This window comes from Nothobranchius furzeri, chromosome 15 (assembly GCF_043380555.1).
Source record: "Nothobranchius furzeri strain GRZ-AD chromosome 15, NfurGRZ-RIMD1, whole genome shotgun sequence".
NCBI lineage: Eukaryota > Metazoa > Chordata > Actinopteri > Cyprinodontiformes > Nothobranchiidae > Nothobranchius > Nothobranchius furzeri.
Genome location: NC_091755.1, coordinates 42,810,755 through 42,836,823, shown reverse-complemented (window position 1 = coordinate 42,836,823; position 26,069 = coordinate 42,810,755). Strand labels below are relative to the sequence as shown.

General features: G+C 41.8%; 1 protein-coding gene across 4 annotated transcripts in view; it reads left to right on the top strand.

Moving 5' to 3' along the window:
* Window positions 1-26,069, top strand: part of lama5 (laminin, alpha 5) — a 154,729-nt gene that overhangs the window by 28,989 nt on the left and 99,671 nt on the right. For 2 of the 4 annotated variants that reach the window (XM_054745619.2, XM_015967344.3), the window contains exons 3-6: window positions 12,007-12,124; window positions 15,417-15,535; window positions 19,878-20,048; window positions 21,941-22,038. In XM_054745619.2, coding sequence (XP_054601594.1) covers window positions 12,007-12,124; window positions 15,417-15,535; window positions 19,878-20,048; window positions 21,941-22,038 — 506 coding nt within the window. Of the gene's footprint in view, window positions 1-12,006; window positions 12,125-15,416; window positions 15,536-16,237; window positions 18,589-19,016; window positions 19,115-19,877; window positions 20,049-21,940; window positions 22,039-26,069 lie in introns of those variants that run through there. The other 2 variants (XM_054745621.2, XM_070544869.1) reach the window with 2 other exon arrangements.

Genomic DNA, 26,069 nt, shown 5'->3' with positions numbered 1-26,069 from the left:
CTGGGAAGACGAGTCTATCTGTTCCACAACAGGAGGCACCTCCTACATTTCTGCTCCTCGTCCTTCTGCTTCTCCTTTAATCACATGAGGTCTTCCTGCTGGCTTGACCTTTTAACCTCTTGTTTTGGCGTGACCTCTCTAAACCTTTCCCTGCATTAAAGAGTTTCTTCTGAGTACAGAAATCGTGAAGTCCCCAGGTTAAACCAGAGTCTTCATAGTGAAGCATTCTATCTCCACCATGGAGCTCATCATTGTTGCTTTTTAAGATTTAAGTCTAAAAATTGTTTTTTTTTTTAATTAATTATAGTGTAAAGGTTGTTAGTTGCTTCACCATTAGTTTGTTTCTGTGGGTGTGTTGGTATGGGTTAGTGCAGTGGTTTACTATCTGGGGTCCAGACCCCCAAGGGGAACCCCACTAGATTGTCTGTGCAGAGGTTACCAAGATTATAATAGTACAACTGGTACTCTGTATGCCTGTATAAAGTTTGTAATAAATCACTTTTAATGTGTGTATGTGGGTAGGAGGTGGGGTGAGGGGTCACAGCTTGTTTTAGGTGCAGCTATGGGGGCTCCTCAAAGAAAAACCTTGGGAACCACTGGGTTAGGGTATGTTGATGTTGGTGACGGCGGGCCGAGACGTCCTGAAATCCAGCAGATTGTTACTCTTAGCTCAGCCTCTCTGATCTTGCCACAACATGCTGGAGATGCATTCCTGTGTGGAAGCTTCTCACGAGCCCCCGTTGGACGTGGGGGAGTCAGATGGGGGTGGGGGAATCAGATGGACGTGGGGGAGTCAGATGGGGTTGAGGGAGGAATGGAGCAGTGAGTTGGTAAACGAACTTTTCTTGAATAGCACTTTTCTAAGTCAGAATACTTCAAAATAGGGTGGGAGATATGGAAAAAATTATATGACCTTTTTTTTCTGTTTAGACAATTCAGAAGTTTTGGAAGTAATTTACCATTAAAATACATACATTTAAAAGCATTTACAGAAAATAGGATATTTCAGATCTGTCTGTTTATCTAATTACAGCTGAGAGCTAGAGACACTCAAGTGTCCCACAAGCACTTTTATTTAATTATATATTTATAATTAACAGGGCTGTACGTTAACTTACAGCACTGGTGCTACGAAGATCGTAGGTTTTGTAACACAGAACATAAATTTGTAGCACCAGCATTAAAAATATGTTACAGTCTCTAAAACCAAAAGTAGTTCTTACAATGACTTAAACACACTGACAGACACCAGTAGCACATGTGATTATAACACAATAACAACCACCAGAGCTAATTCCTAGTGGCGTGAGCCTAATTCACGTACTTCACATTTTAAAGCTGTTTCTGGTTTTCTTTAGTTTGGATGAGTGTAGATTTGAACTTCAGAAAACAGAACATCTCTGTCAATGCGTGTGCGTCTCTTCCTCGCAGAGCTGATGGACAAGTGTAAATTAGGCTTAAGCTACTAAAGCAATACAAAGCTCATTTCATGAAGTCAATACAAGAGTCTAACTTCAGTCTTTGCAGGTTTATGGTCGTAATAATCCGTGTTATAGTAAAAAATAAAAAAATCCACTCTGTTCGTGTAATCCTGTGTCCCAACGCCACACTGAGCTGCTTCCTGCTGGTTTTGTTCAATTTTTATTTACAGGAGAGTGTGTACAAATCTCTGACGCCACAGTCCATCATTTTAGGGTTCTCCATAATAAAAAAACTCCTTTAGATATACTCAGCAATAAATGAATGAATGAATGAATGAATGAATAAACGATGAACTGTGGAGAGCTTACGGTTCTGGGTGAACATCCTGAGCTGAGCTGGGACCACACCTGGTTTCAGTCACAAACATCTGCACCCAAAGGCTCTTCTATTCTTTGTACTGGAGGGGGGACCCCACGCTCATGTGCCCGTTAGCGTAGGTCTATGGTAAAGTTTGCTGTGCCCAACAGGAACAGGAAATACATTACAAAAGGTTTCAGTCGTGGTAAAAATGTGAGAATGTTTTTAAACTACACTCAGATGTAGATTATACACAGCACTTATAGTCTGTGTGATGTAGAGATTATTTAGTTTGGTGCTAAATGATCTATATCTATTTATCTACAATAAATGTTCTATCTAAAGTGATTTAATAATTAATCAACACAAATGTTTATTCCTGTAATTATTTCAGATCATAAATTTCACAAGATTAGTATACTTGTTGAATTTAATCTTAATCTATCAGTATGTTCACACATTAATAATATTATTATGAATGTTTAAAGTCTCTTTCCGGAGTATTTCTCTTATCCGATGTCACCATCTAGTGGCTGACAAGCATATCACACAAATAATTCTCCTTCCATTTTTTTAAATTACGACTTCATGTTTCTTGTTTATAAATGCGCTTCTGTAGCCGACAAAAAGAGCTGAAGCACGTAGTTTTACAAGTATTATTCTCATGTCATGTTGTGTTTTCATATAATATATTTTAAAGACTTACTTGTCTGTGAAAAGTTCATCAACTCTGTATCAGCCGAGGTATTCCTTAAATTTGAAGCATGTAATCAGTAGTCTAACGCTATTGGTTACACTCCCGGTCAGCGCTCAGTTTCCTGTTGCATGTAGCTCTGCGGGGCAGGGGGTGTGCTTAGCAAAAAAATAAATATAAAGAAGTATTGCTTACATTATGTCACAGCACATGATGAGACAATCACTTTTAAGGATTTCTGAAAAATCATACATAATTTCTGAAAGGGGAGAACTCCGTAAATAACACATTTACTTCACATTAGGTTTAATACAATTTTACTTATCATTAAGAAATAACTTCCCTAAGTATTCGGAGAAGGGAGTGGTGTCTGAGGTATTTTGATAACGCCCACTTTAACTTGTCAAATTCTGATTTGTCTAAATTCACAAACAATAGTTAATAATAGCTTGTTTACTCTCTGAACAATTCGAGTTCTAGCCAGCTTCCTGGTTTGGCCAATGGGGTAAGCAAAGCACAAGGAGCCATCCTCTCTTTTGACCCCCAAGGTCAAAGCCTTTGCAAGCTTCATCAGATACTAAATAGATATGCCAGCTTCCTGCCGTCACCTGGAAGGTATCTTAGACCAGACAGGTCTGTATAAGGGCAGAGCTACAGGCCCTAGTACCTCAGAGGTCAACGCCACCGACAGCCTGTCCGTACCAACCTCTTTGACTTCCTGGAGTGCACAAGGACCTTCAACACAGAGGGTTTGTAGACTCGGCACAATGGCGTCAGATGGTTTGAATTGTTAGTTTGTATAACTATACAGTCAGACTGAATTTACAACCTAGATATCACAAGTTTACCAAGATACTTAATAAGGTTTTGCTACATAACATCTAAGCTTATATTCCATAATTTCATTAATTGTCTGTTATCTGCTTCAACCATCATTATTTTGCTTATTTTGAGCCTGAGAGTGTTAAAAAACAAATCAGGAGTTTGTCACCAACATTGCAGAAAGAGATGGCTGGGTTGTAGTGAGGCGGAAGCATGGTCAGAACCAGGGAGAACCGTGGTCAGGTGGAAGCATGGGTCAGAACCAGAGATGACAGCGAGAGATCCAAGGAGGCAGGCGAGAGCTCGAAGTCGGGGGACAGATCCAATATCGATAATCCAGGAAATCCAATAGAGTGGTAGGGAACGAGGCAGGAGCCCAAAGCAGGGGCGAGGCGAGAATCCAGGAGACAGAACTAGGGATGCACCGATCAGATTTTTTGCTGCCGATACCGATATCAAAGAATGCTGATCACCGATACCGATCACGTAGATTGGCCAGAAATTTTCTACAACATTATAATGAGTGCTACAAACTACATAATCTGGGAATAAAGGAAATGTAACCTAATCTAAAATGGTCTGTATTAAGGTTGTCACGGTGTGAGAATGTAACCTCACGGTTATTATGACCAAAATTACTACGGTTTTCGGTATTATTGCAGTATTTTTTTTTAAATGTGCTACATTTTCACACAATTAAATAAACCCTGTATGTCAGGAAATATTGTCCTTAGTTTGTGTCTAAATTTTGCCTAAAATGTGTTATTTTGTGATTAAGTTGTTTATTTGTTTACATTTTTCCCCTTTAGTCTTTAAAATACCAATATTTGCCCATAACTTCTTATTTTATATCTGTTTGATGTCATCATTTTAAAAATATTAGACCAGATGATACTCAGTACTCAAGTAGCCTTCTAATCAGATACTTTTTTACCCTTACTTGAGTAATAAACCCTATATCAGGAAAATATCGTCCTCGGTTTGTGTCCTTCCAGTGAGCTTTGCAGATGTGGGAAAATGTCATCAGGCAGTAATTGTTGTTAAATTCATAATTATTCTCGGAGAGAGACCAACTCTTATCTGCCCCTGGGAGCCCCGTAATGCATAGCGTCATTTCAACATGGGGGTGTCCGCGACACGGTTTATATGCAGGTAGCGGCGCTGCGGCTGCTTTATATAGCGACTCGTTGCATTCTCCCTCAACCCAAATCCTTGGATCACGCATTTTAGCTAAAATGCTAACGTTAGCTTGCCTTGCATTGACTGTAGAGTTGTGGGTGATGGTCACGCAGATGTGTCATGAGATTTGAAGCGTTGCTGCCTTTCACAGACACTTTTTCTGCACATGCTGCAAACAGGATAGCCATCTTCTATCAACTGTCCCTCTGCATTCTTCAAATATCCAAAAGATGCCCGTACTTCCCACTTTGTCTTCTTTGAGGGATAATAAATGTCCTGAGCGCTGCCGTCTCCTCCTTTGACCATTATTTCAGCTTTAGCTTCAAGAAAGTTTTGGTTGTAAACAACAAAGTGCGCATGTGCCGCCGGCAACTTCAGCAGATGATATGGTGGCTGGTAAGGGTCACCGCGCCTACACCGCAGCCACGGTAATCCACCGAGATAATATAGTTTTTAAAAAACAAGACGGTTATTATTATTGTCAACTTTTTTATCGGGGTTTACCGCTACACCGGTTACCGTGACAACCCTACTATAAACAGCATTTTTGTTCCATCCATCAGGGCTTAGAGTTCCTTAAAACATCTATTATGTGTCTGAGAGGATTTCCATGCTGCTGTGTTGATTGTTCTGAAGGGGATGAAGAAACAAAAGATGGAGAAGAATGTATAATATATATTAGCTGGAACAAAAGGTAGAAGGGAGTCTGAAATTCATTTGGAATGTGAGGAATGATATGAGCTCTGTGGGAGGAGCTGGAGATGCCTGGCAGCTCTACTTTAGTTACTCTGATACTCTAGATACGCTGGAATAAATAAACGTGACCCTGTGTGTATGTGTGCGTGTGTGTGTCCGTGTGTGTGTGTGTGTGTGTGTGTGTGTGTTTGTGTGTTTGTGCGTGTGTGTGTTTGTGTGTGTGTGCGTGTCCGTGTGTGTGTGTGTGTGTGTATGATGGACAGACTATAGAGGATGTTAGACAGGAGTCTCTGTGGACTTGATGTTTTCAGATGAGAGTAGGGTGGAGGTAGAGGAGATAGAGGTGGAGATATGGACTGGATAAAAGAGAAATGAAGACAGAATCCATGTGTAAGTGAGAGGGACAGTAGTGGAATGGTGATGTTACAGGGAGTAGAAGTAAAGACGGTAGAGGACTTTAAGGACTTCAGGTCTACCATCCAAAGCGACAGAGAAGAAGTGTGAGAAGCAGGATGAAATGTTTGGAGAAAAGTGTCAGGTGTGATGTGTGGTTAAAGGGTTTCAGGTGTTGAAGACGGTAATGAGAGCAGCCATGTTGTCGGTTTTAGAGACAGTGTCCATGAGGACAAGATGGTAGACAGAACTGGAAGTTCTCTTTGGGAGTGACGAGGATGGACAGGATCATGAATGTGTCTATCAGAGGGAAAGCTCATGTTAGATGTTCTGGAGATGAAGTCAGAGAGGACAGACTAGATGGTTTGGACATGTCCAGAGGAGAGACAATGATGACATAGGTAGAAAGATTCTGGGGTTGGAGCCAGCAGACAGGAGGCTGAGAGGAAGGCCAATGAGGAGATTTAAGGCTGAGGTGAAAGAGGGCAAGAAGTTAAATACTGAAATATTTTGGAATATTTCTGTTTTTCTAGATGAAGGACCAGATCTTTTGCTTAGTTCTAGTTAAAGAAACAGGAGGTGGATGGGTAGAACCTTGAATCCTCCAGAGAAACATTCGTTTGGGACCCAAAGATCATTTGATCCGAGTGTAGGTTTAATCCAGGTTGTCTGTTTATCCTGAACCTTTTATTCCTATTTCCCTCTTTCCTTCTCATTTTCCCTACCTTACTTCTCTTTTGTCCTTCTATCAGTTATTCTGAACTCAGTAACAATGTGAGTCATGACTTTTGATAACGTGCTCTGAATGCCCCCCACCCCCCTTCATGAGTTGTTCTGTATTCCCATGGTTACCTGACGGACTAGGAATGCTGTGCCACCAAGGAATGTGGACAATTATTAAACCAGCTTGGGGCCAGGCACACACACACACACACACACACACACACACACACACACACACACACACACACACACACACACGCATACACACGCACACATTCACACGCACACATTCACACACACGCATTCACACACACATCATACACACATGCACACACACGCACTCATATATACACGCATTCACACACATGCATACACACACACATTCACACTCACATACACATGCACACACACACACATTCACACACTCACATACACACGCACACACACACATATGCATACAGACACACATACGTGTTTTTGTGGGTTTGTGTGGACTACGTTTTCTGAGTTGTTTGTCTGGACCCTGGCTTCCACTATAGCCAGAATGGTGCAAAAATTATGTTTAACTCTAGGTGGGACAAAGGAAGCTTCCTCTAGGATTTTGGTTGTGTGGACCGGGTAAATGTCCACACAATGTTGGTCTCCCGTCAGGGGTTGGTCCACACAAACCCATAAAGACAAGTGCACGCACGCACACACACACACACACACACACACACACACACACACACACACACACACACACACACACACACACACACACTGGTTTTTGTGGTATAGCAAGATAACATCTTCTGGGTTCTTGGTCAAGGTGTTTCTCTGCAAAACAGGAAAAAGGCATTACTGTTATACAATAAGATACATATATATTGCTGTTACAAGACATCTATTCTATTCACAAAGAAATAAACATATGTCACTCTATAAAAAGCACTGCAAATGGAGAATTCTGTTAGTTAAAAATACTGTCAGTTACAAATGCATAAAACTGCTAAAATAAGACTATTTGAAAGATACGGTTGCAGCGCAATAGCATAGCTGAATGATAATAAAGTACTAATACAATTTTTATTCATTATTCTTTTTTTTATAAGCCTGTGAATTTCCTCCTAAAGAGGCAGGGGTGTATTGTGGTCAACAGATAGAAATATTTTCTTTTACATAACAGTTTAGACCAGGGGTGCCCGATCCTGGTCCTGGGGGACCGGTCTCAAGCAGGTTTTAGTTTTAACCCTATTTCAACACACCTGATTTCAATCAACAGGTAATTAGCAGTCTTCTGCGGAGTCTGGTGAGCTGCTGCACGTGTGATTCAACCACTGAATCAAATGTGTTAGAGCACAGAAACCACAAAACATGCTGGATACTGGACATCCAGGTCCAGGATTGGGGGCCCCTGGTTTAGACTATTTCTAGGTAACAGAGAGGAGGTAGAATCACTCATGGCAAAAGGGTCCATGGAGAGAAATGAGACACAGTGCAGCAAGAAGTTTAACTTCTAATCATTAACATAACAGTGTTCCCTTCCGCAGACGTGGTTCACAAGGGACCCCTCTGGAGCCAGACCTGGAAATAGGGCACATTTGGGGCCTGAGTGCTGGTTTGGTATTCTGTGCTCATTATGGACTTTTCGAAACAAAGACCATGTTCAACTATAAGGGCATCCATTTGTGCTATTAGCTTGAGGACACCTTAGAACAGGGGCATTCATTTCTGGTCCTGTAGGGCCGGTATCCAACATGTTTTAGTTTCAACCCTGTTTCAACATACCTGATTTATATCAACAGGTAATTAACAGGCTTCTGCTGAGTGTGGTGAGCTGCTGCACAGGTAATTCAACCATTGAATCAAGTGTGCTGGAGCAAAGAAAACACTAAAATGTGCTGGATACCGGCTCTCCAGGACCAGGATTGTATACCCCTGCCTTAGACCAAGCACAATAATCTACTTTATCGTCATATAATCTGATGTGCGACTAATCGCATTTTACAGCAAATAACGTAATTTATATACATTAAATATACACTACCTCTGCAGTCCTGTGGCTGCCATTGTAAGTGGGACAACTCTGCTTTTGGTTGTTTGCTGTCATCTGACTCTGGCTTACTCAGTCATCATCTGCAACAAATAATCAGTACAGGGTATTTAATTTGTGACCCTAAGCCATTCTTTAAGATATGCAATATTTGGTCAATACATATTGTTCAAAGAACAAACAGAGGAAAAACATTTTTGTAGAACTATATATTATGTCAGGAAGTACATCTTTCTAGTGAAATTTACCTACTCAGGGTTACAAGCTGATGAAGGGAAATATGCTACATCCTGAGATTTTTACACAATACTCAGTGTGACAGGGTGAGCATGCTGTCACTGTATCCCGATTAATCATGTGCCCTGGCTACTTGGCCACGGGGATATCCCTTTGGCTGACTAGTTAGCACAAGTGACTCTCACCCGGGAGTCTGGAGATAAAATTCCACCCAGGCCCTCGTTTATCCACCTTGCCACATCAGGTACACATGAACACACACAAACTCCAGTTACTGACTAACGTCCCATAACAGGGATGTCCAACCCTGGTTCTCAATGGCCCCTATATCTCTTGCTATAATGTACTTAATTAGGTAATTGAAATATTGCTAGATTGTTCAGCATGTCTTAAAATCTTTTGTCACTCACTGATTTAAACCTGGTGTTTTGAAGCAGAAAAACCATTAAACATGCTATGTAGGGCCTCTTATAGACCATGGTGTGACACCAGTCTTTCATGCACCATAATTTATCCAAATAATAAATAAAGACTACCTCTGATCGCCTGTCAAGGTGATTATGGATTGGATCAGTCTGGTTTAAGTTGTTTGCTGCCAGCTGACTCATCTCAGTCCTCATCTGCATCAGATAACAAGTAAAAGTTATTGAAATAAAGATTTAATATAATTCAGTTTGAACAGTTAATTAAGCCACAATTCACAATGAGAAACAGCATTTTCCACAGTAAAACATGTTCAATATCCTCAGATGAACATATCTTTACACATTGATATGTTTCTAAAGTTTATGCAAAGAAGTCTGCGAGATACATACAACCTTAAACCTTGGCTCATCTAAAGACATTGTACTAGATTTGTAAATAATCTGATGAGAAAAACAATTATATAACAGTTATTTATTTATACTATTTATACTTTATACCTTGCAAATTAAAGCAAGATATGTTTTTGTTGAAAAAAGTTCAGTTTTACTCCATGGCAAAAAGCACAAGTACATCTTATTTAATATTTATTGCATACAATTACAGATGAGCACATTATTAAAGTAGTTTTGCGCTAAGTGTATGCTTTCTGGAACTTGTGTTTCACAATTTATTAAGACAGGATGAGGTTAGCTACTTATTCACTGACATGTTCATCCACTCATAATGACTTAGCACAAAATAAATAAAAAAGCTTAAATGTAAGTAAGTAAAGAAAAACAAAGAAACATACCTCAGCTAGCTGACTACAAAGAGTGAAAAAGTCAAATTTTTTGGATATACAAGCATGAGTATTAAGCTTGCTTTATTCATTTCTAGCTCCTCAACAACTGCTTGCTTCACAATACCAAAAAAGCTTCTCAAAAAGGATTTACAAGCTTCAAAATGGAGGAGGTTGTTTCACCAAAACCTTGCATTGCTACCATATGGCAACAAGCCAATGCTAAACTAGCCACTTTTATTTGAACAAAGTTCAGTCAAAGCAACAAAACAAAAAGAACAAAAGCTATTAACAAAAATCTTTCTTATCTGTGGTTTTCATCCACTAGCGCATCAATTTTGAGAGTTGCAGCTTTAAAGACATTTAAATCTTAAAGATCCATCTTCAGGAAGTAGCATCAGGAGGTTGGGCCTTAAGTCCCTCCCACAGGCTTAACATAAACAGGAGAAACATAAAATAAGGGTCTCATACCATGCTTATAACAAGATCTGTAAAGAAATCCCAAAAGCTCTGCCTACATCTTGTTCAGAACACCTTAAAATACTCAGCAATTAGAACAACGTTACCATCACTGATACTAGATCACATCACACTAAAAGACAAAAAATGCAACTATAGTCTCTCAAAATTTCAAACAACAAATGTTCTGTAATTACAATATTAATGTTAGACAAGACCTCGACAATACTTTCAAAAAGAAAACATTCTCCTATTGTATAAAATATCCACTCGCACCTAAGATGAAAGAAACACAATTTAGGATTATATCTGGAATCTACCCTGTTGATGAGTTTCTGCATAAAAGATTTAATTTTGAACCCAATCCATGTTTTTGTAACACAAATAAAGAAACATTGGAACACTTTTTTTTTGTGTGTGTGTGTGTTTGTGTATGTGTTTGTGTGTGCGTGTATATTTGTGCGCGTGTGTATGTGTATGTGCGTGTATATGTGTGTGTGTGCGTTTGTATGTGTGTATAGGTGTATGTGTGTGTATATGTGTGTGCGTGTGTGTGTTTGCGTGCGTGCGTGTGTGTGTGTGTATATGCGTGTGTGTATGTGTGTGTATATGTGTGTGTGTGTGTTAGTGTGTGCGTGTGTGTGTGTGTGTGTTAGTGTGTGCGTGTGTGTGTGTGTGTGTGTTAGTGTGTGCATGTGTGTGTGTTAGTGTGCGCGTGTGTGTGTGTTAGTGTGTGTGTGTGTGTGTGCGCGCGCGTGCGTGTGTGCGCGCGCGTGCGTGTGTTTGGGCGTGCGCGTGTGTGTGTGTATATGTGTGTGTGTTAGTGTGTGCGTGCGTGTGTGTGTGGGCGTGCGCGTGTGTGTGTATATGTGTGTGTGTGTATATGTGTGTATGTGTGTTAGTGTGTGTGTGTGGGCGTGCGCGTGTGTGTGTGTGTGTGTGTGTTAGTGTGTGTGTGTGTGTGTGTGTGTGTGTTAGTATGCGCGCGTGTGTGTGCGTGCGTGTGTGTGTGTGTGTGTGTGCGTGCGTGCGCGTGTGTGTGTGCGTGCGCGTGTGTGTGTATGTGTGTGTGCGTGTGTGTGTGTGTGCGTGTTTGTGTGTGTATGTCTGTATGTGCGTGTGTGTGTGCGCGTGTGTGTGAGCGTGTGTGTGCGCGTGTATGTGTGTGTGTATGTGTGCGCGTGTATGTGTGTGTGTATGTGCGTGTTTGTGTGTGTGTATGTCTGTATGTGCGTGTGTGTGTGTGTGTGTGTGTGTAAGCAGTGTGACAGTTACACAATGTTCTTATGCCGGTTCATACCCTTACATCAGATAGTTTGAGTAAGATTATATTAAATACAAACTAAATGAATGACAACAGAACCGGGGGCTAGGGTAAGCTGTGTGATGGGTCCCCTGACAGTCATTCATGTTCTGACCAACATCTGGAAGAAACTCAACATCTGCTGTTTATTTGAAATTCAGGGATTAGTCACTCGTAGCGGAAAATGTGTCACAGATCAGAGGGGAGGTAATTGATTTGGACGTAACGTCTCCCTAGAGGGACGAGGCTTCACAGGTCAGCTGTTCTGATTTTGATTACCTTGTCTTTCCATCTCCTAAACCTTTTATTTGGTTTGGCTTTCATTTCCTAACATCTTTTCTGTTTTACACATCTTATTTCTGTTCTTGTCCTGTTTCTCTTAATTCCCTTCAAGTTTTTCCTTTACATTTCATATTGGATTGAAATAAAGTATAATTGTGTAAATGTAGCCTCACACTGTATGGTTTTGTGTGTCTCTGCAGCTCTTCCATGTGGCCTATGTGTTGATTAAGTTCGCCAACTCTCCACGCCCTGACCTCTGGGTTTTAGAGAGATCTACTGACTTTGGACAGACCTACCAGCCCTGGCAGTACTTTGCCTGTGAGTATTAGTGACTGTTGCACTAAATGTGAAATCAACTAAAGAAAAGGAGTTTAGCTCCTTCTCTAGTCTCTGTGCTACATCATCACACCTGAGGGAAGACATTTGGAAGCACTTTATCAAAGAGCTGCCACCTGATATGCTGTGGCAGCTGTAGCTTGGGGTGGGCTGTTGGGGAATTCCAGTAATGTTTGGCAACAGGTCACATCTTGGAGCTTACCTGAAGAGGTGGAAGCATTTGTGGTTTGAGTGTTTGCAGGTAGGTCATGCGGGTCAGAAGAAGGACAATACAAACCAAAGGTCGGTCAACACCAATATAACTAAAAGACTGCAGAGCAGCGGGTAAACACAAACCATTGAGCAGACCAAGCTAACCCAGCACGGTGTAGATCAGAAACTACTAACCTTCCAACAACATTTTACAAAGGTCACTTACTGAAAGTCATAATTATCATAATTTTCGAGTTTGCAGGCAACTGGCATCCTCTCAATCTGTTCATGACACACAGGGGGGCGGGGCTAGTGAGCTAATCATGTGTTACTACTACCAAGTTTTTAACCAGTCGTCCACCATGTTACTATTTCCAAACCCAGGGTTTTTCCTGCATTCAGATTTGCGTGGTGGCCGCCTCCAGCTAATTTTGTGCCGCCCCAGCCTGATTTCACTCTGCCCCCAGCTATATAGATGCTATTTTAACTGCAGTTGCAGCGTTGCACCACTATAGGGGCGCTGTGTCAGCAGCGGTGCACCGAAAAGCACTAAAACCATTGAAGACAAAGATCAAAATGTGCTTTTCTCGCTAGTTGGTACATATCTATGGTTGTGCTACTTACATCCTGACTTTCCCCCATGCTTTTCCATATCAGAGCCACGAAAAAAGCCACGAGACAAGACTACGGCAAGCCGTTGTAGTACATAATTCACAAACGCTTCTACCTCTGAAAATAATTAAAACTGGATTGCCAACCCATACATATTAGATATGCCACCGTTACATTGTTAGCAGCAGAAATTAAATGTTATTACCATTTCCAATACAAATGCATGTTAATGAAATACATTATATTTTACTGGATATATTTATGTGTTATTATGACTAAAATGAGTGTTATTAATACAAACCTAAAATGTCACTGATATGTAGGTCAAATATTAAAAATATTTAAGCTATAAATATCAGATGGGAAAAGGGAACTAAACACCAATCTAATGCATATTATTGAGCCTTTCATAATAAGAGTCTGTTATTTCCGCCTGAAAATGTTGTTTTAGTTCATATTTTTTAGCAGCAAACCAGTTTTGTTTCACTTGAAACGTTGTCAAATGGAATATTCTATTACTCAACAGAAGCTTAGATTAGAACGCTTAACGAAAAAATATTTGGCCTTAAAAAAAGTGATGCAGTTAAATGCACAGAGTATGCATGTGCTGTCGCATGGCCAGGATGGTACCACCTCTGTCTCAATTTGAGCCAGGAAACCCTGTCCAAACCTGTAACAGATCAGAGCCGCTGTACTTTACTGGTCTAGTCACTTTTCTTAGTGAAAAAAGGTTTACTTTTGTTGGTGAGCGGCTTAAATAAGTCCTGTTTTCAGCACGATGACAGCTCAGGTGTACCAGATTCTGGCTGTGGGAACTAGTGTATAACAAATGAACGCATGTCGAATTTTTGCAAACAAAAATAAATATAGAATTAAAGTAAAAATAAAGTATTGATGTGGATTTAGTTTTGAATTGAACACGACTACAAAAACAAGTGCACATGTTTTTAGGGTTTAGGGTTTTTATAAAATGGAAATGTTTATTTTTCTTATTTAATTATATATTTGCTGTCACACGTACACTAAGCTATGGAATAGACGTGAATAAGGGCACTTATCCATACGTCACCTGATTCTCTGTGTTTCTTGTTTCATTATGGGGATGAGATACCTAGCGCCAGGGGTCGACTGGGACCAAAATTTGGCCCTGGCATTTTTGCGAATGGGGGATTGGTCTCTAGCGTGTCTGCTTGCAGGAGGGGGCGATTCCTGTCAGCCAAAGCTGGGCAAGCGGCCCATTTTACAAAGTGGTCCACCGAGACGCTGCCAGATAAGCCAGTCCACCCCTGCCTAGTGCGTTGTCTAGAACCCTTTTTGTTGGTGTATTTAGATGTTTCTGGGGGGGTTTATTCATTATCTCTACTTTCAACTCCCATGTGGACCACCATGTTGTATTTCTGTTTACTAAATGCAGCCACTGCATTGGTCTAAATCGATCACTAGAGCTGGGCATCATTTGAATTTGAACGATTCCAGTTCCGATGCCAATTCCTCATTTCGATTCCGGTTCTGGAAAACTACCGGTCAGTCGTTGCTGGGTGCTCAATGCTTAATTCTAACAATCACGTGACTGATGTTTCACTACTTTGTCATTATTCTGAAAACAAACTAGTACCACTTTAAAACAATGATCATAAAAAGAAATCTGTGCCATTACAAAAGAAGATATTGCTTTTACTTTTGTGCTCAGTAGGAGCGTACTGATCTTAGAAGCAAACATTAGTTTGACCACATAAAACACTATCCTTCAAAAACGTAGGTCATTGCATGTTTTTCTGTTTTGTATGAAAACGTTTAGTTTAGCTGGTGGAAAAGTCCAGGGGCGTGTTAATATAACTGGGGTGTAAGGTCTCCTGGTGCCGCTTTAACTTGTTAGGTTTCATACTGAGCCCCTTCAACACTAGCAGATACACATGTGTGTATTCAATCCTCCTCTGCCACCTGCGTTCAAATATCACAAGGTTTTAGGATGAAGTTACTGTTACTAAATTGTAAACAATCATTTTATTATTAACCACATGCTTTATTCAGCTGGACAGCAGTAGCTCAGGAGGTACAGCAGGTTGTCCAATAATCAGAAGGTTGCAGGTTTGATCCCGTCTCCCTGCTGTTGTGTCCTTGGGAAAGACACCCATCCCACCTTACTTGCTGATGGTGGTCAGAGGGAATGATGGCGCCTGTGCTCAGAAGCCTCACCTCTGTCAGTGCACCCCAGGGCAGCTGTGGTTACATTGCGGCTCATCACCACCAACGTCTCAATGGGTGAATGATTCACTGTAGTGTAAAGCGCTTTGGGCGTTCTATCTGTTAACCAACGTAAAACCAGACCAGGGGGACACATGAAAACTTAGCAACCCTTTGTTCTTCCTTTTTTAAACTTGTTAGATAATGTGTGTGTTTAGTGGTGCGTTCAGGTTATTTCACACCTGCTAAAAGTGTTTTTTCTACATTTATGTCGGCGTCCACGTAGCCTCTAAGAGAGACTGCATTGAGCGCTTTGGACAGAGGACCATCGAGAGAATCAACAGTGATGATGATGTTATTTGTACCACTGAATACTCACGGATCGTACCCCTGGAAAATGGAGAGGTGAGTCCAGTGACATAAAAATATAATGATTAAATATTTTAATGTTTTTGTCCTTTGATGTAGATGGAGAACAATAGATGTTTTACAATCTGCTGTAAGATTCTCGCATTCATGGACCTCACTTTTGTGTTCTTTGCATAGCAAAGTTACCCTCTCTGTGTGTCAGGGTAACTCTGAAGTGCCTTTTTCCCCCTCCCCCTGACTCTATCCTCACATAAACCCTCTTGATCTATTAAGGTAGCGCGACTCGGGTTGCGAATGACCACAGTCACCAATTCTTGTCATGTGTCTATGTATGTCTGATCTCAGAATTGTGTGTACTGAAACTCTAACTTCCCTCTGGGATTAATAAAGTATCTTTGAATTGAATTTAATTGAATTTAGATCTGTGGTTAGTTCTCCAAGACGTTTAGTACAACCTACCAGCCCAGTTCCTTCAGCAACTGTGTTCATGTGTAGCTAGAAGATCTGATGTTGTTTGGAAGGCAGAGGGTTGTCATCCCAGATATTTATCTGATTTAGATTTCTCTTTGGTTCATTCACATTAACAAAAATAGACAGACTGACAGAGACAAGACAGACAGATAGATAGATAGATAGTAGGGGTGTGCCGGTACGCCTGACATCCCGGTTCAGCACGTAACTTGGCTTAATGTTATGGTTCGGTACGTTTTCGGTACAGTAAAATAATTTAAAAAGCTTTTCTTATGTGTAAACAGTAAATTCTTTATTTACAGTTAAATTGAGCATTTACTTGCATTACATTCTGCAAGATATTCCCAGAAAATGAAAATGAACATGTACAATGTTTAACATAAAAATATACTGGTTTCAATATTGGAAAAATGCAGCATCAACATTTGACTTGCTCTTTACAAATAAACCAAGTGCAACTGAAAGAGCTGGCTTAACTACTGAAATAAAGAATTATTTTTGTTCATGCAAGCAAAACTTTTAAGAATATTTAAAGTGCAACTATTCTTGTAATCTCTTGTAAACTCTTTAACGTATAGTCTGAGAATAAAATAGGATAAAAAAATAAATATATGCCAGTTGAAATATTTTTGCAGGAATCTGCAAGATGATTATTGTGCAGTTTTTTTTGAAGAACTTAAAGTGTAAATAAAGGAACAAACGGAATTATTCAGACTGAAATAGGTTAACAAAAACATTCTGCAACATTAGGAGATCCAGCTTGTTTAGGTTCACTCAACCTTCATGTGTTTTGCCAGAAATATTAGTTTGTCCACATTGTCTGCAGAAAGGGCAGGTCTGTTGGCTGTTACCATATCTCCAGCAGCAGTAATAATGATAATGAGGACAAACGGCAATTTTTACCGCGGTTTTGCTCTAAAACATCAGTTCAGTCCCTGTGATCCACTGTTTACCTCCTCTCTCCCTCCTCTCCTGTGGGTTGGAACCCACACCTTCGCGCACCGGTGTGACGTCATCAGAATTCTGCTCGGTTCCGTGATTGAAATATGTTTCCCTACCGCTCCTCACGGAAGCGGCAAAATAACGTTTAGCGCTCATAACAAGCGGATTCTCAGCGCTTTGCTCATAAAACAGACACCATTAGTTCTAGTAACACCTGGGCTCCCAAGGCCTGTTCTGACAGGATGTACGTTACGGGACCCTTAAGGATTCCAGTTGGATGATTGGAGGATTATTTAGGAGGATTGGAATGAACAAACTGGTTTCAGTGGTGAAGGGTTAAATGAGTGAGTGAACCCACTACCAAGGATGAACTCTGCTAGCTTTAAAAACCAGCTGCTCTAAATAAGCATGAAGGTCAGAGAGGAGCTCTAGGATGGACATGGATAAAGGAACTGTAATGTAGAGGTAAAGTAGGGCAGGGCCAACATTAGCAGCTGTCATACGGTCCATCTGAAATGTTTGACTTTCATTTAGCTTGTTATGTGATGTGACAGGTTAGAGCACAGCCTCATGTTAGAGTTTTGTCATGAAAACATTGAGATCCCTCACACACTGATGGCGTCTAAAAATTAACATTTTTGTTTCAAAATAAAGAATCATTTTAATCACAATTGAAACGTACAATCCTAGAAAAACCTCGTCCAATCAGTGTGCATGTCCTGTTCTCACTGATTGGATAGAAATCCTTCCATCAAACTGTGTGTGTGTGTGTGTGTGTGTGTGTGTGTGTGTTCGTCCGTGTGTGTGCGTGCGTGTGTATGTGTGTGTGTGTACATTTGTGTGTGTGTGTGTACATTTGTGTGTGTGTGTGTGCGTGCACACATGAGCGTGTTGTGGTTTTGCACTGATGAAACCATCTTTACGCTGACAAAAATGTATCGGTACCGGTACCGAAGGGGGGGTCCGAGGACCTGGTATTCTGGATCTGTACGGAGGTCTCATCCTGAAGGGTATGTGTGGAGCGACAAAATGGCGTCTCATGTGTTTATGAAACTCCCATCATAGCTTAAGAGCAAAACATCACAACATCACTCAGACTTGTGTAACCCGGTGTAAAACCCAGATTACAATAGAAACATCATGAATAATGAAATATAAATGGAAATTTACAAAACAGTTAAAACAGGATAAAAGACCAAATAAGATAAATAGAAATCTAAGCATTCATACATTCATAGTTAAAAAAAAAGAAAAGAAAAGAAAATACAAACTTCTTGAAAATAGTCAAATAAGAAAAGCTAAAATCGAGTAAATAGAAAGTTCCAGTAAAATTGAGGTAGCAACTGACTAACCAATCACGTGGCTAGCCAGCTATTGCATCAGCCAATAGAATTTAGCACTTTCTGCTGCTCGCCACGCAGCTTTCACTTGCCAGACGCGCTGAGACGCTGACGAGGAAGCACTTGCCGTGAAGAGCAAACTAGGATGCACTAGCAGCCGTTACTTGAAAAACAATTACTCCAAGTTCGGTAAGCGGATAAAATTTTCATGTTTAGGTACTGTTGCTGTGTAATAGTGACAAGTTATTTGTTACGCTGTAGAGATACAGAGGTCCGAAGACCGTGATTTGCCGTTACCCTTGGGAAACCCCGTGTAAACCAAGCTGACTTTTCTTGGTGAGTCTATTAGTGTGTATGTGTGTTAATTCATGCTAAGCTATATTAGCCCCGTTGCTAACCTTCAACAGCCGTTAGAACTAACTTGGCACTTAAATATTAGTTCCTGCAGTTTTACCTTAACTGGAAAGATGGTTATAGATGTGGAGGTGATGAGTGTTTTAAATGACAAATTAAAACACTATTGCTCAGTTTATAAAAATGTGATATGAAAAGAAGTTGAAGCTTATTACAGAATTTCTGGTTGGAAACTTATTTCAACTGATTTATTGGTAATTTAGTGACTTCATTATTTTATGGTACCTACTTGAACTGAATTAATTGTTGTACAACGTGTGATTTAATTGTAAAGGAATTTATTTCATGGGACTAATGCAGATTGTAAACCACAGTTCAGCATTAAAATATTGTATTCTGACCTTCTCTAGGTCAGGTTTTTTATTTTGGATTGATTCACCTCGGTGAATTGAAGATTCTTGTTCCAGTTCTGGATGGCGAGCCCCAGCCCAACCGAACCATCAAGCCGGTGATTAACTGGTCTGTCACTCACCTGAACTTGACTTCAACCCAAGATCTGACTGACAAGGATTTCATGAACATTTGTCAAGCTGACTGACTGACTGAACAAACACAGACTGGTGACATTTCATTTTACTATTTTATTTCATTTTATTTTATTTCACAAAGCGCTTTGTTATATATTAAGTAGGTTATAAATGCTGGTAATAAACCATTGTTATACTTACCTTGCTTGGTCCATGTTGTCACTCCACCACTTGCTCCTCAGAGTCTAGAATCTTTTGATCTGGTCCACTCGGTGTTAAACCACAAAGATTTTCATGTGAACCACCTCTAGTAAAATCTACGTGAGGTTACACTTGCTTCTCCGGATACGAGAGTTCTGATCACAACGTCACTCACACATACACCAATCATCTCACATCTCATTCACACCAAGATCCATTCATCATTTAGAATTTAGAGTTCGTCTTGTTTAAAATTGTTTAGCAATAAATCTTCTTAAATGTTTTAAAGGTGACTCTCTCTTCTCTTGTCTCTCAGTTAATACGAAGTGTTACATAATCCCTGCAATAAAAAGTTCCAATCTTCTGGTTAAAATTTCCCGAAGGTCCATAAGATTGATTTCATATTTCCTATGGAATCTCCTGTCTTATGGTTCATTAAATAGATGTAAATGAACCCCTTACAGATGAATGAATGGGTGGATTGATGATGGACTGCTAGCTGTGTTCTGTGATGGTATGTTTTGGTCTCCCTCTCTCTGCCAGATTGTGGTGTCTCTGGTAAATGGTCGCCCAGGGGCAATGAACTTCTCCTACTCTCCAGTACTGAGGGAATTCACCAAGGCCACCAACATCAGGCTCCGCTTCCTGAGAACCAACACACTGCTGGGACACCTGATGGGCAAGGCCCTCCGTGATCCCACCGTCACCCGCAGGGTAACGTGCTGCTGCAAGCTAATCACCACATCATCACAGAGTCAAGGGCTACAAGAAACTTGAGTTTGTCTTGAATGTACAAATAACAAATTTCACACTGGATTAGCTAGATTTATGATCATTAATTATGCAAACAACAAGACCATTTCATTGGAAGAGACATTAAAGGTAATTTTCTTTTTATCCAGGAACTTTTCTCACTTTAGAAATGTGTGGAGCATCAAGAAAAACCTCATGTTGCTATTCACCAGCACACCAGAATGTATGCTTTAACTTTTAGGAGGTGCTGCCTTTCAGAAAACACTCTTCATGTCCCGCCTATAAGATCTGATCAGCTGTCTTCTGAGTTGGAAAAAGTGTTCAACCAAAAAGCCTTTGGATCAGTAATATAATATGACATTAATATGATAATGAAACAGGAATATAATGACAGTAATATAATAGTATAAAGTTATACAATAATGTAATAGTAATATAAAAGTAATATAACTGTATAATAGTAATATAATTATATAATTATAATATAATAATAAAGTTGTAAAACAATGATGTCATATAGTGATGTTATTACATCATTATATGACATCATTGTTTTACTGTTTTGTACAATAAAAGCAAAAGCTGGAGATCACATTCTGATGTAGCCAACAGGCTACAGGATAGATAGATAGACAGACAGATACTTTCTTGATCCCACAGGAAATTGCCTAATGGCCACTGCTCTCATTCATACAGCACACTCCACCAAAACACAAAATGGCTATAATATAATAATAATATAAGTGACAGAACCCAAACAGTTCACAGCTCGATCTGCTCAATTATTCATGCTTGGGCTGGGAGTTGTGCAATCTAACAGCACGTGGTACAAATAACCTCCTCAGCCTGACTGTGGTGCAGCGCAGGGACAGCAATGCGCTGCTCCACAGACCACTCCTCTCCTTGAAGACCTCGTGTATGGGGTGAGCGGTGTTGTTCTTGATGGCGCTGAGTCTGGACAAAGTCCTCAGCTCAGCCACCTCCTCCACCAAAGCCAAATGATAAATGACCCGCACTTGTATAGCGCCTCTCAGAGTAAGGAGTCCAAAGTGCTTTACACTACATTGTGGCATTCACCCATTCACACACACATTCACACACTGGTGGGGATGAGCTACGATGTAGCCACAGCTGCCCTGGGGCATACTGACAGAGGCGAGGCAGACGAGCACAGGCACCACCGGTCCCTCCGACCACCACCAGCAGGCAACGTGGGTTAAGTGTCTTGCCCAAGGACACAACAGCAAAATTATCTGTCCGGAGCCGGGATTGAACCTGCAACCTTCCGATTACTGGACAACCCGCTCTCCCTGTTGAGCTACTGCTGCCAACTTCAGCCCCACCACAGAGCTGGCCTTCTGTATGATTTTATTCAGCCTGGAGATGTTTCTCTTACTGGTGCTACTCCAGCACACCGTAGAATAGGAGGGCACTTGCTACTACTGACTGGTAGAGCTTGTGCAGCAGCCTAGAGCAGATGAATGACTGCAGCCTCCGAAGAAAGTACAGCCTGGATTGGCTTCTCTTGTAAAGCTGGTCAGTGTTGGAGGCCCAGTCCAGCTCATTGTCCAACAACACTCCCAAGTATTATCTGGTGGCACAACCTCAACGCTGTCTCCCTCTATGAGCACTGGCTGATGTCTAGGAGTTTTCCTCCTGAAGTCCAGAACCATTTCCTTGGTCTTCTGAACATTCAGCTGGTTCCTCTTGCACCAGGCCACAAAGTCCTCCACCAGCCGCCTGTACTCCCCCTCCTCAGAATTTGTCTTCTCAAAGAGGTTTAAAGTTTACTTTCACTTATTTAGTTTCACAACAAAGGATCAATAACGTGTGTCCTGTTGCTCTCTTGACAGTATTATTACAGTATTAAAGACATCAGTATTGGAGGACGCTGTGTGTGTAATGGACATGCTGAAGCCTGCAACGCCAAGGACCCCAATGACCCTTACAAGTAAGAATTTTCATTTTCTAAACTCTCACATGAACACAGGTCCACACAACTCCATCTGAAAAACAATGTTGCCTTGGAAACCTTACAGCAGCTCACGAGTCACTTGTCATCTTTGGCCATTAACCCTCTGAGTCTCTCTGTTCCACTTGTGCCGGTTAGGGTTACGGTTGGGTTAGGGTCGGGTCATGCACATTTCATTTGATTTTGTTTGTTTAATGACACATCTGGAAGAATGCATAGAAATGGCGGAAAGCACCTGGGGCCTCTTGCCTGCAGAATAAGCTTGAAACACCTCTCAAAGACATTCTCCAGAAGGCTTCTGCTCTGTCTTCTCCATCCCCAGTGAGTCGTGGAGGATGGCTGCTTATACCGAGCCAGGATCCTCTGGAGGTTTGTTAAAAGGGAGTTTTCCTCTCCACTGTCGTAGCATGCTTGCTTAGTATGAGGATTGCTGTAAAGACTCTGACACTAGTCAGTGACTTGATGCAATTTGCTGGGTTCCTTATATAGGAACCGTGTTACTGATTGGCTTAATGACCTGACCTGTGTTGGAATGTTTACTGTGTGAAGGTCCTTGAGACGACTCTTGTCCTGATTTGGCGCTTTATAAATAAACTTGAAGTGAATTAACCATTTCACCTGTCACTAACGCTGACATCTACCCGGCATAAGAAACTAATTTCACTGGTTTACCCCAGTGAATGAGAGGGTAGCCTCCCTCTACCTACGTGTGGGGGGACGGGTTCTGACTATGGTCTGTGCTTATGCACCAAACTACAGTTCAGACTACCCACCCTTTTTGGAGACCTTGGAGGGGGTGCTGGAGAGCGCTCCTCCCGGTGACTCCCTCGTTCTGCTGGGGGACTTTAACGCTCACGTGGGCAACGACTGTGAGACCTGGAGAAGTGTGGTTGGGAGGAACGGCCCCCCTGATCTGAATTCAAGTGGTGTTTAGTTATTGGACTTCTGTGCCAGTCATGGATTGTCCATAATGAACACCATGTTCATACATAAAAGTGTCCATATGTGCTCTTGGCACCAGGATACCTTAGGCCGCAGCTCGATGATCGACTTTGTTGTTGTTTCATCGGACCTGCGGTGGCATGTTTTGGACACCCGGGTGAAGAGAGGGGTGGAGCTGCCAACTGACCACTACCTGGTGGTGAGTTGGCTCAGATGGTGGGGGAGGGTGCCGGTCAGACCAGGCAGGCCCAAACGTATTGCGAGGGTCTGCTGGGAACGTCTGGCAGAGTCTCCTGTCAGAAGGAGCTTCAATTCCCACCTCCGACAGAACTTCCAAAAAGTTCCGGGGGAGGCGGGGGACATTAAGTCTGAACGGACCCTGTTCCATGCCTCCATTGTTGAGGCGGCCGACCGGAGCTGTGATCGCAGGATCTTCGGTGCCTGTCGTGGCAACCCCCGAACCCGCTGGTGGACACCGGCGGTTAGGGTGCTGTCAAGCTGAAGAAAGAATCCTATCAGGTCTTTTTGGCCTGTCGGACTCCAGAAAATGACCAGTCCAAGCGGAACATGGCTCGGGTGGTCGCCAAGACAAAAACCCGGGTATGGGAGGAGTTCGGTGAGACAATGGAGCAAGACTTCCATATGGCTTCGAAGAGATTCATGTCCACCATCCAGCGCCTCGGGGGGGGGGGGGGGGGGGGGTAGTGCACTACCAGCACTATCGATAGTGAGGATGGTGTGCTGCTGACCTCTACTCAGGACGTTGTCGATCGGCGGACACAATACTTGAAGACCTCCTCAATCCCACCGACACGTCTTCCAGTGAGGAAGCAGAGTCTGGGGACTTTGGGTTGACCTCTCAAATCTCTGGTGCTGAGGTCACTGAGGTGGTTAAAAAGCTCCTCTGTGGCAAGGCTCCAGGGGTGGATGAGATCCGCCCGGAGTTCCTAAAGGCTCTGGATGTCGTGGGGCTGTGTTGGCTGACGCGGCTCTGCAGTATCCCGTGGACATCGGGGGCAGTCCCACTGGACTGGCAGGCTGGGATGGTGGTCCCCTTATTTAAGAAGGGGGACCGCAGGGTGTGTTCAAACTACAGAAGGATCACACTCCTGAGCCTTCCTGGTAAGGTCTATTCAGGGTTCTGGAGAGGAGGGTCCGTTGGATTGTTTAACCTCAGATTCAGGAGGAGCTATGTGGTTTTCGTCCTGGCCGTGGAACACTGGACTAGCTCTATACCCTTAGGGGGATCCTGGAGGGTGCGTGGGAGTTTGCCTAACCAGTCAAGGTCAAGGTCACATTTATTTCTAAAGCACACTTATTATTGCTTCCGCAACCCAAAGTGCTTCACAACACAGAAGATAAAATCGCAAACAAGTATAACTAAAAACCATAAAACCATAAAAATCAGCAAGTTAGGATAAAAACAGCATTACATCACACAATTATAAAATCAATAAAAAGGAAAAACAATGACAATGACAAAAATAAAACCATCCTACATAAAAGCCAGGTTGAATAAATGAATTTTAAGCAAGGACTTAAAGACATCCAGACTTTGTGAGGTCCTGATCTGCAGAGGAAGACTGTTCCAGAGTGTAGGACCGGCCACAGAAAAAGCCCTATCTTCTCTCGTCTTTAGGCGAGCCTTTGGAACTGATAATAAAAACTGTGAACCCGACCGCAAATTCCTGGCAGGAGTGTAGGGTGACAATAAATCATCTATATAAGGAGGGGCCAGACCATAAAGTGATTTATAAACAAAAAGCAACAATTTAAACTGAATCCTGTGATGCACTGGCAGCCAGTGAAGGGAAGCAAGCACTGGAGAGATGTGATCATCTGTACCTGTTAAAAGGCGGGCTGCTGCATTTTGCACCAGTTGCAAGTGGTTTAAGGACGAATGCCCTAATCCATAGTACAGGGAATTGCAGTAATCTAGTTGGCAGGAGACAAAGAGATGAACAACATGTTCAAAGACAGTTTCCAGCAAATAGCACTTAACCTTAGCAAGTTGCCTCAAGTGATAAAAACCAGACTGGACCACTGCGCTTATCTGTCTTGTCCAATTTAAACAAACCATCCATAAAAAAAAACCAGGTTTTTCATATGAGGCTTTACAAAATCCGAAAGGGAACCAAGTGGGCTCACCGCACCCTTAAACAGGTCTCCACTGCCAAAAACTAAAATCTCTGTCTTCAGGTCGTTCAATTTCATTAAATTAATTGACATCCATTGCTTCAAATCAGCTACGCAGGCCATTAAAGAAACATCTGAATCCGGGATGAGCTGGAGATATATCTGAAGGTCATCAGCAAAGCAATGAAAAGTAATGTTGTGTCTGGCGAAGAGAGAGGACAATGGTAAAATATACAGTGAGAAAAGTGTTGGCCCTAAAATGGAACCTTGTGGAACACCACAAGTCACATGTGCTGGTGGTGATGTAAAAGTTCCCAAGTTCACAGAAAAAGACCTGTCCTGTAGAAAAGACTGAAACCAATCAAGCACTGTGTCCCTTATACCAACACAGGACTCTAATCGAGACAACAGAATATCATGATCAGTGGTGTCAAATGCAGCAGATTAGTCTAGCAGCATTAAAGCAGCTGAGTTGCCAGAATCAGTGATCATTAATAAGTCATTCACCACTCGTAGAAGTGCACTTTCAGTGCTATGCCGTGCTTTAAACCCCGACTGAAATTTGTCTGAAATGTGATGTATGGACAGATAATCCTGTAGCTGTGCATGGACAACTTTCTCCAGAACTTTTGATAAGAAACTAAGTTTGGAAATAGGTCTGTAATTAGATAGGCAAGTTGTGTCCAGGCTTGGCTTCTTTAAAAGGGGATTCACTATAGCCTGTTTAAAACACAGCGGAACACACCCTGAGAGAAGAGAACAGTTAACTAGGCTGTGCACAGCTGAAGCAACACGGTCAAAGTCTACATGTGTTTTGTGGATTTGGAGAAGGCGTTTGACCACGTTCCTCGGGGGGCCCTGTGCGGGGTACTCCGGGAGAATGGGGTACCAGGCTTTCTGATAAGGGTTGTTAGGTCCCTGTATGACCGGTG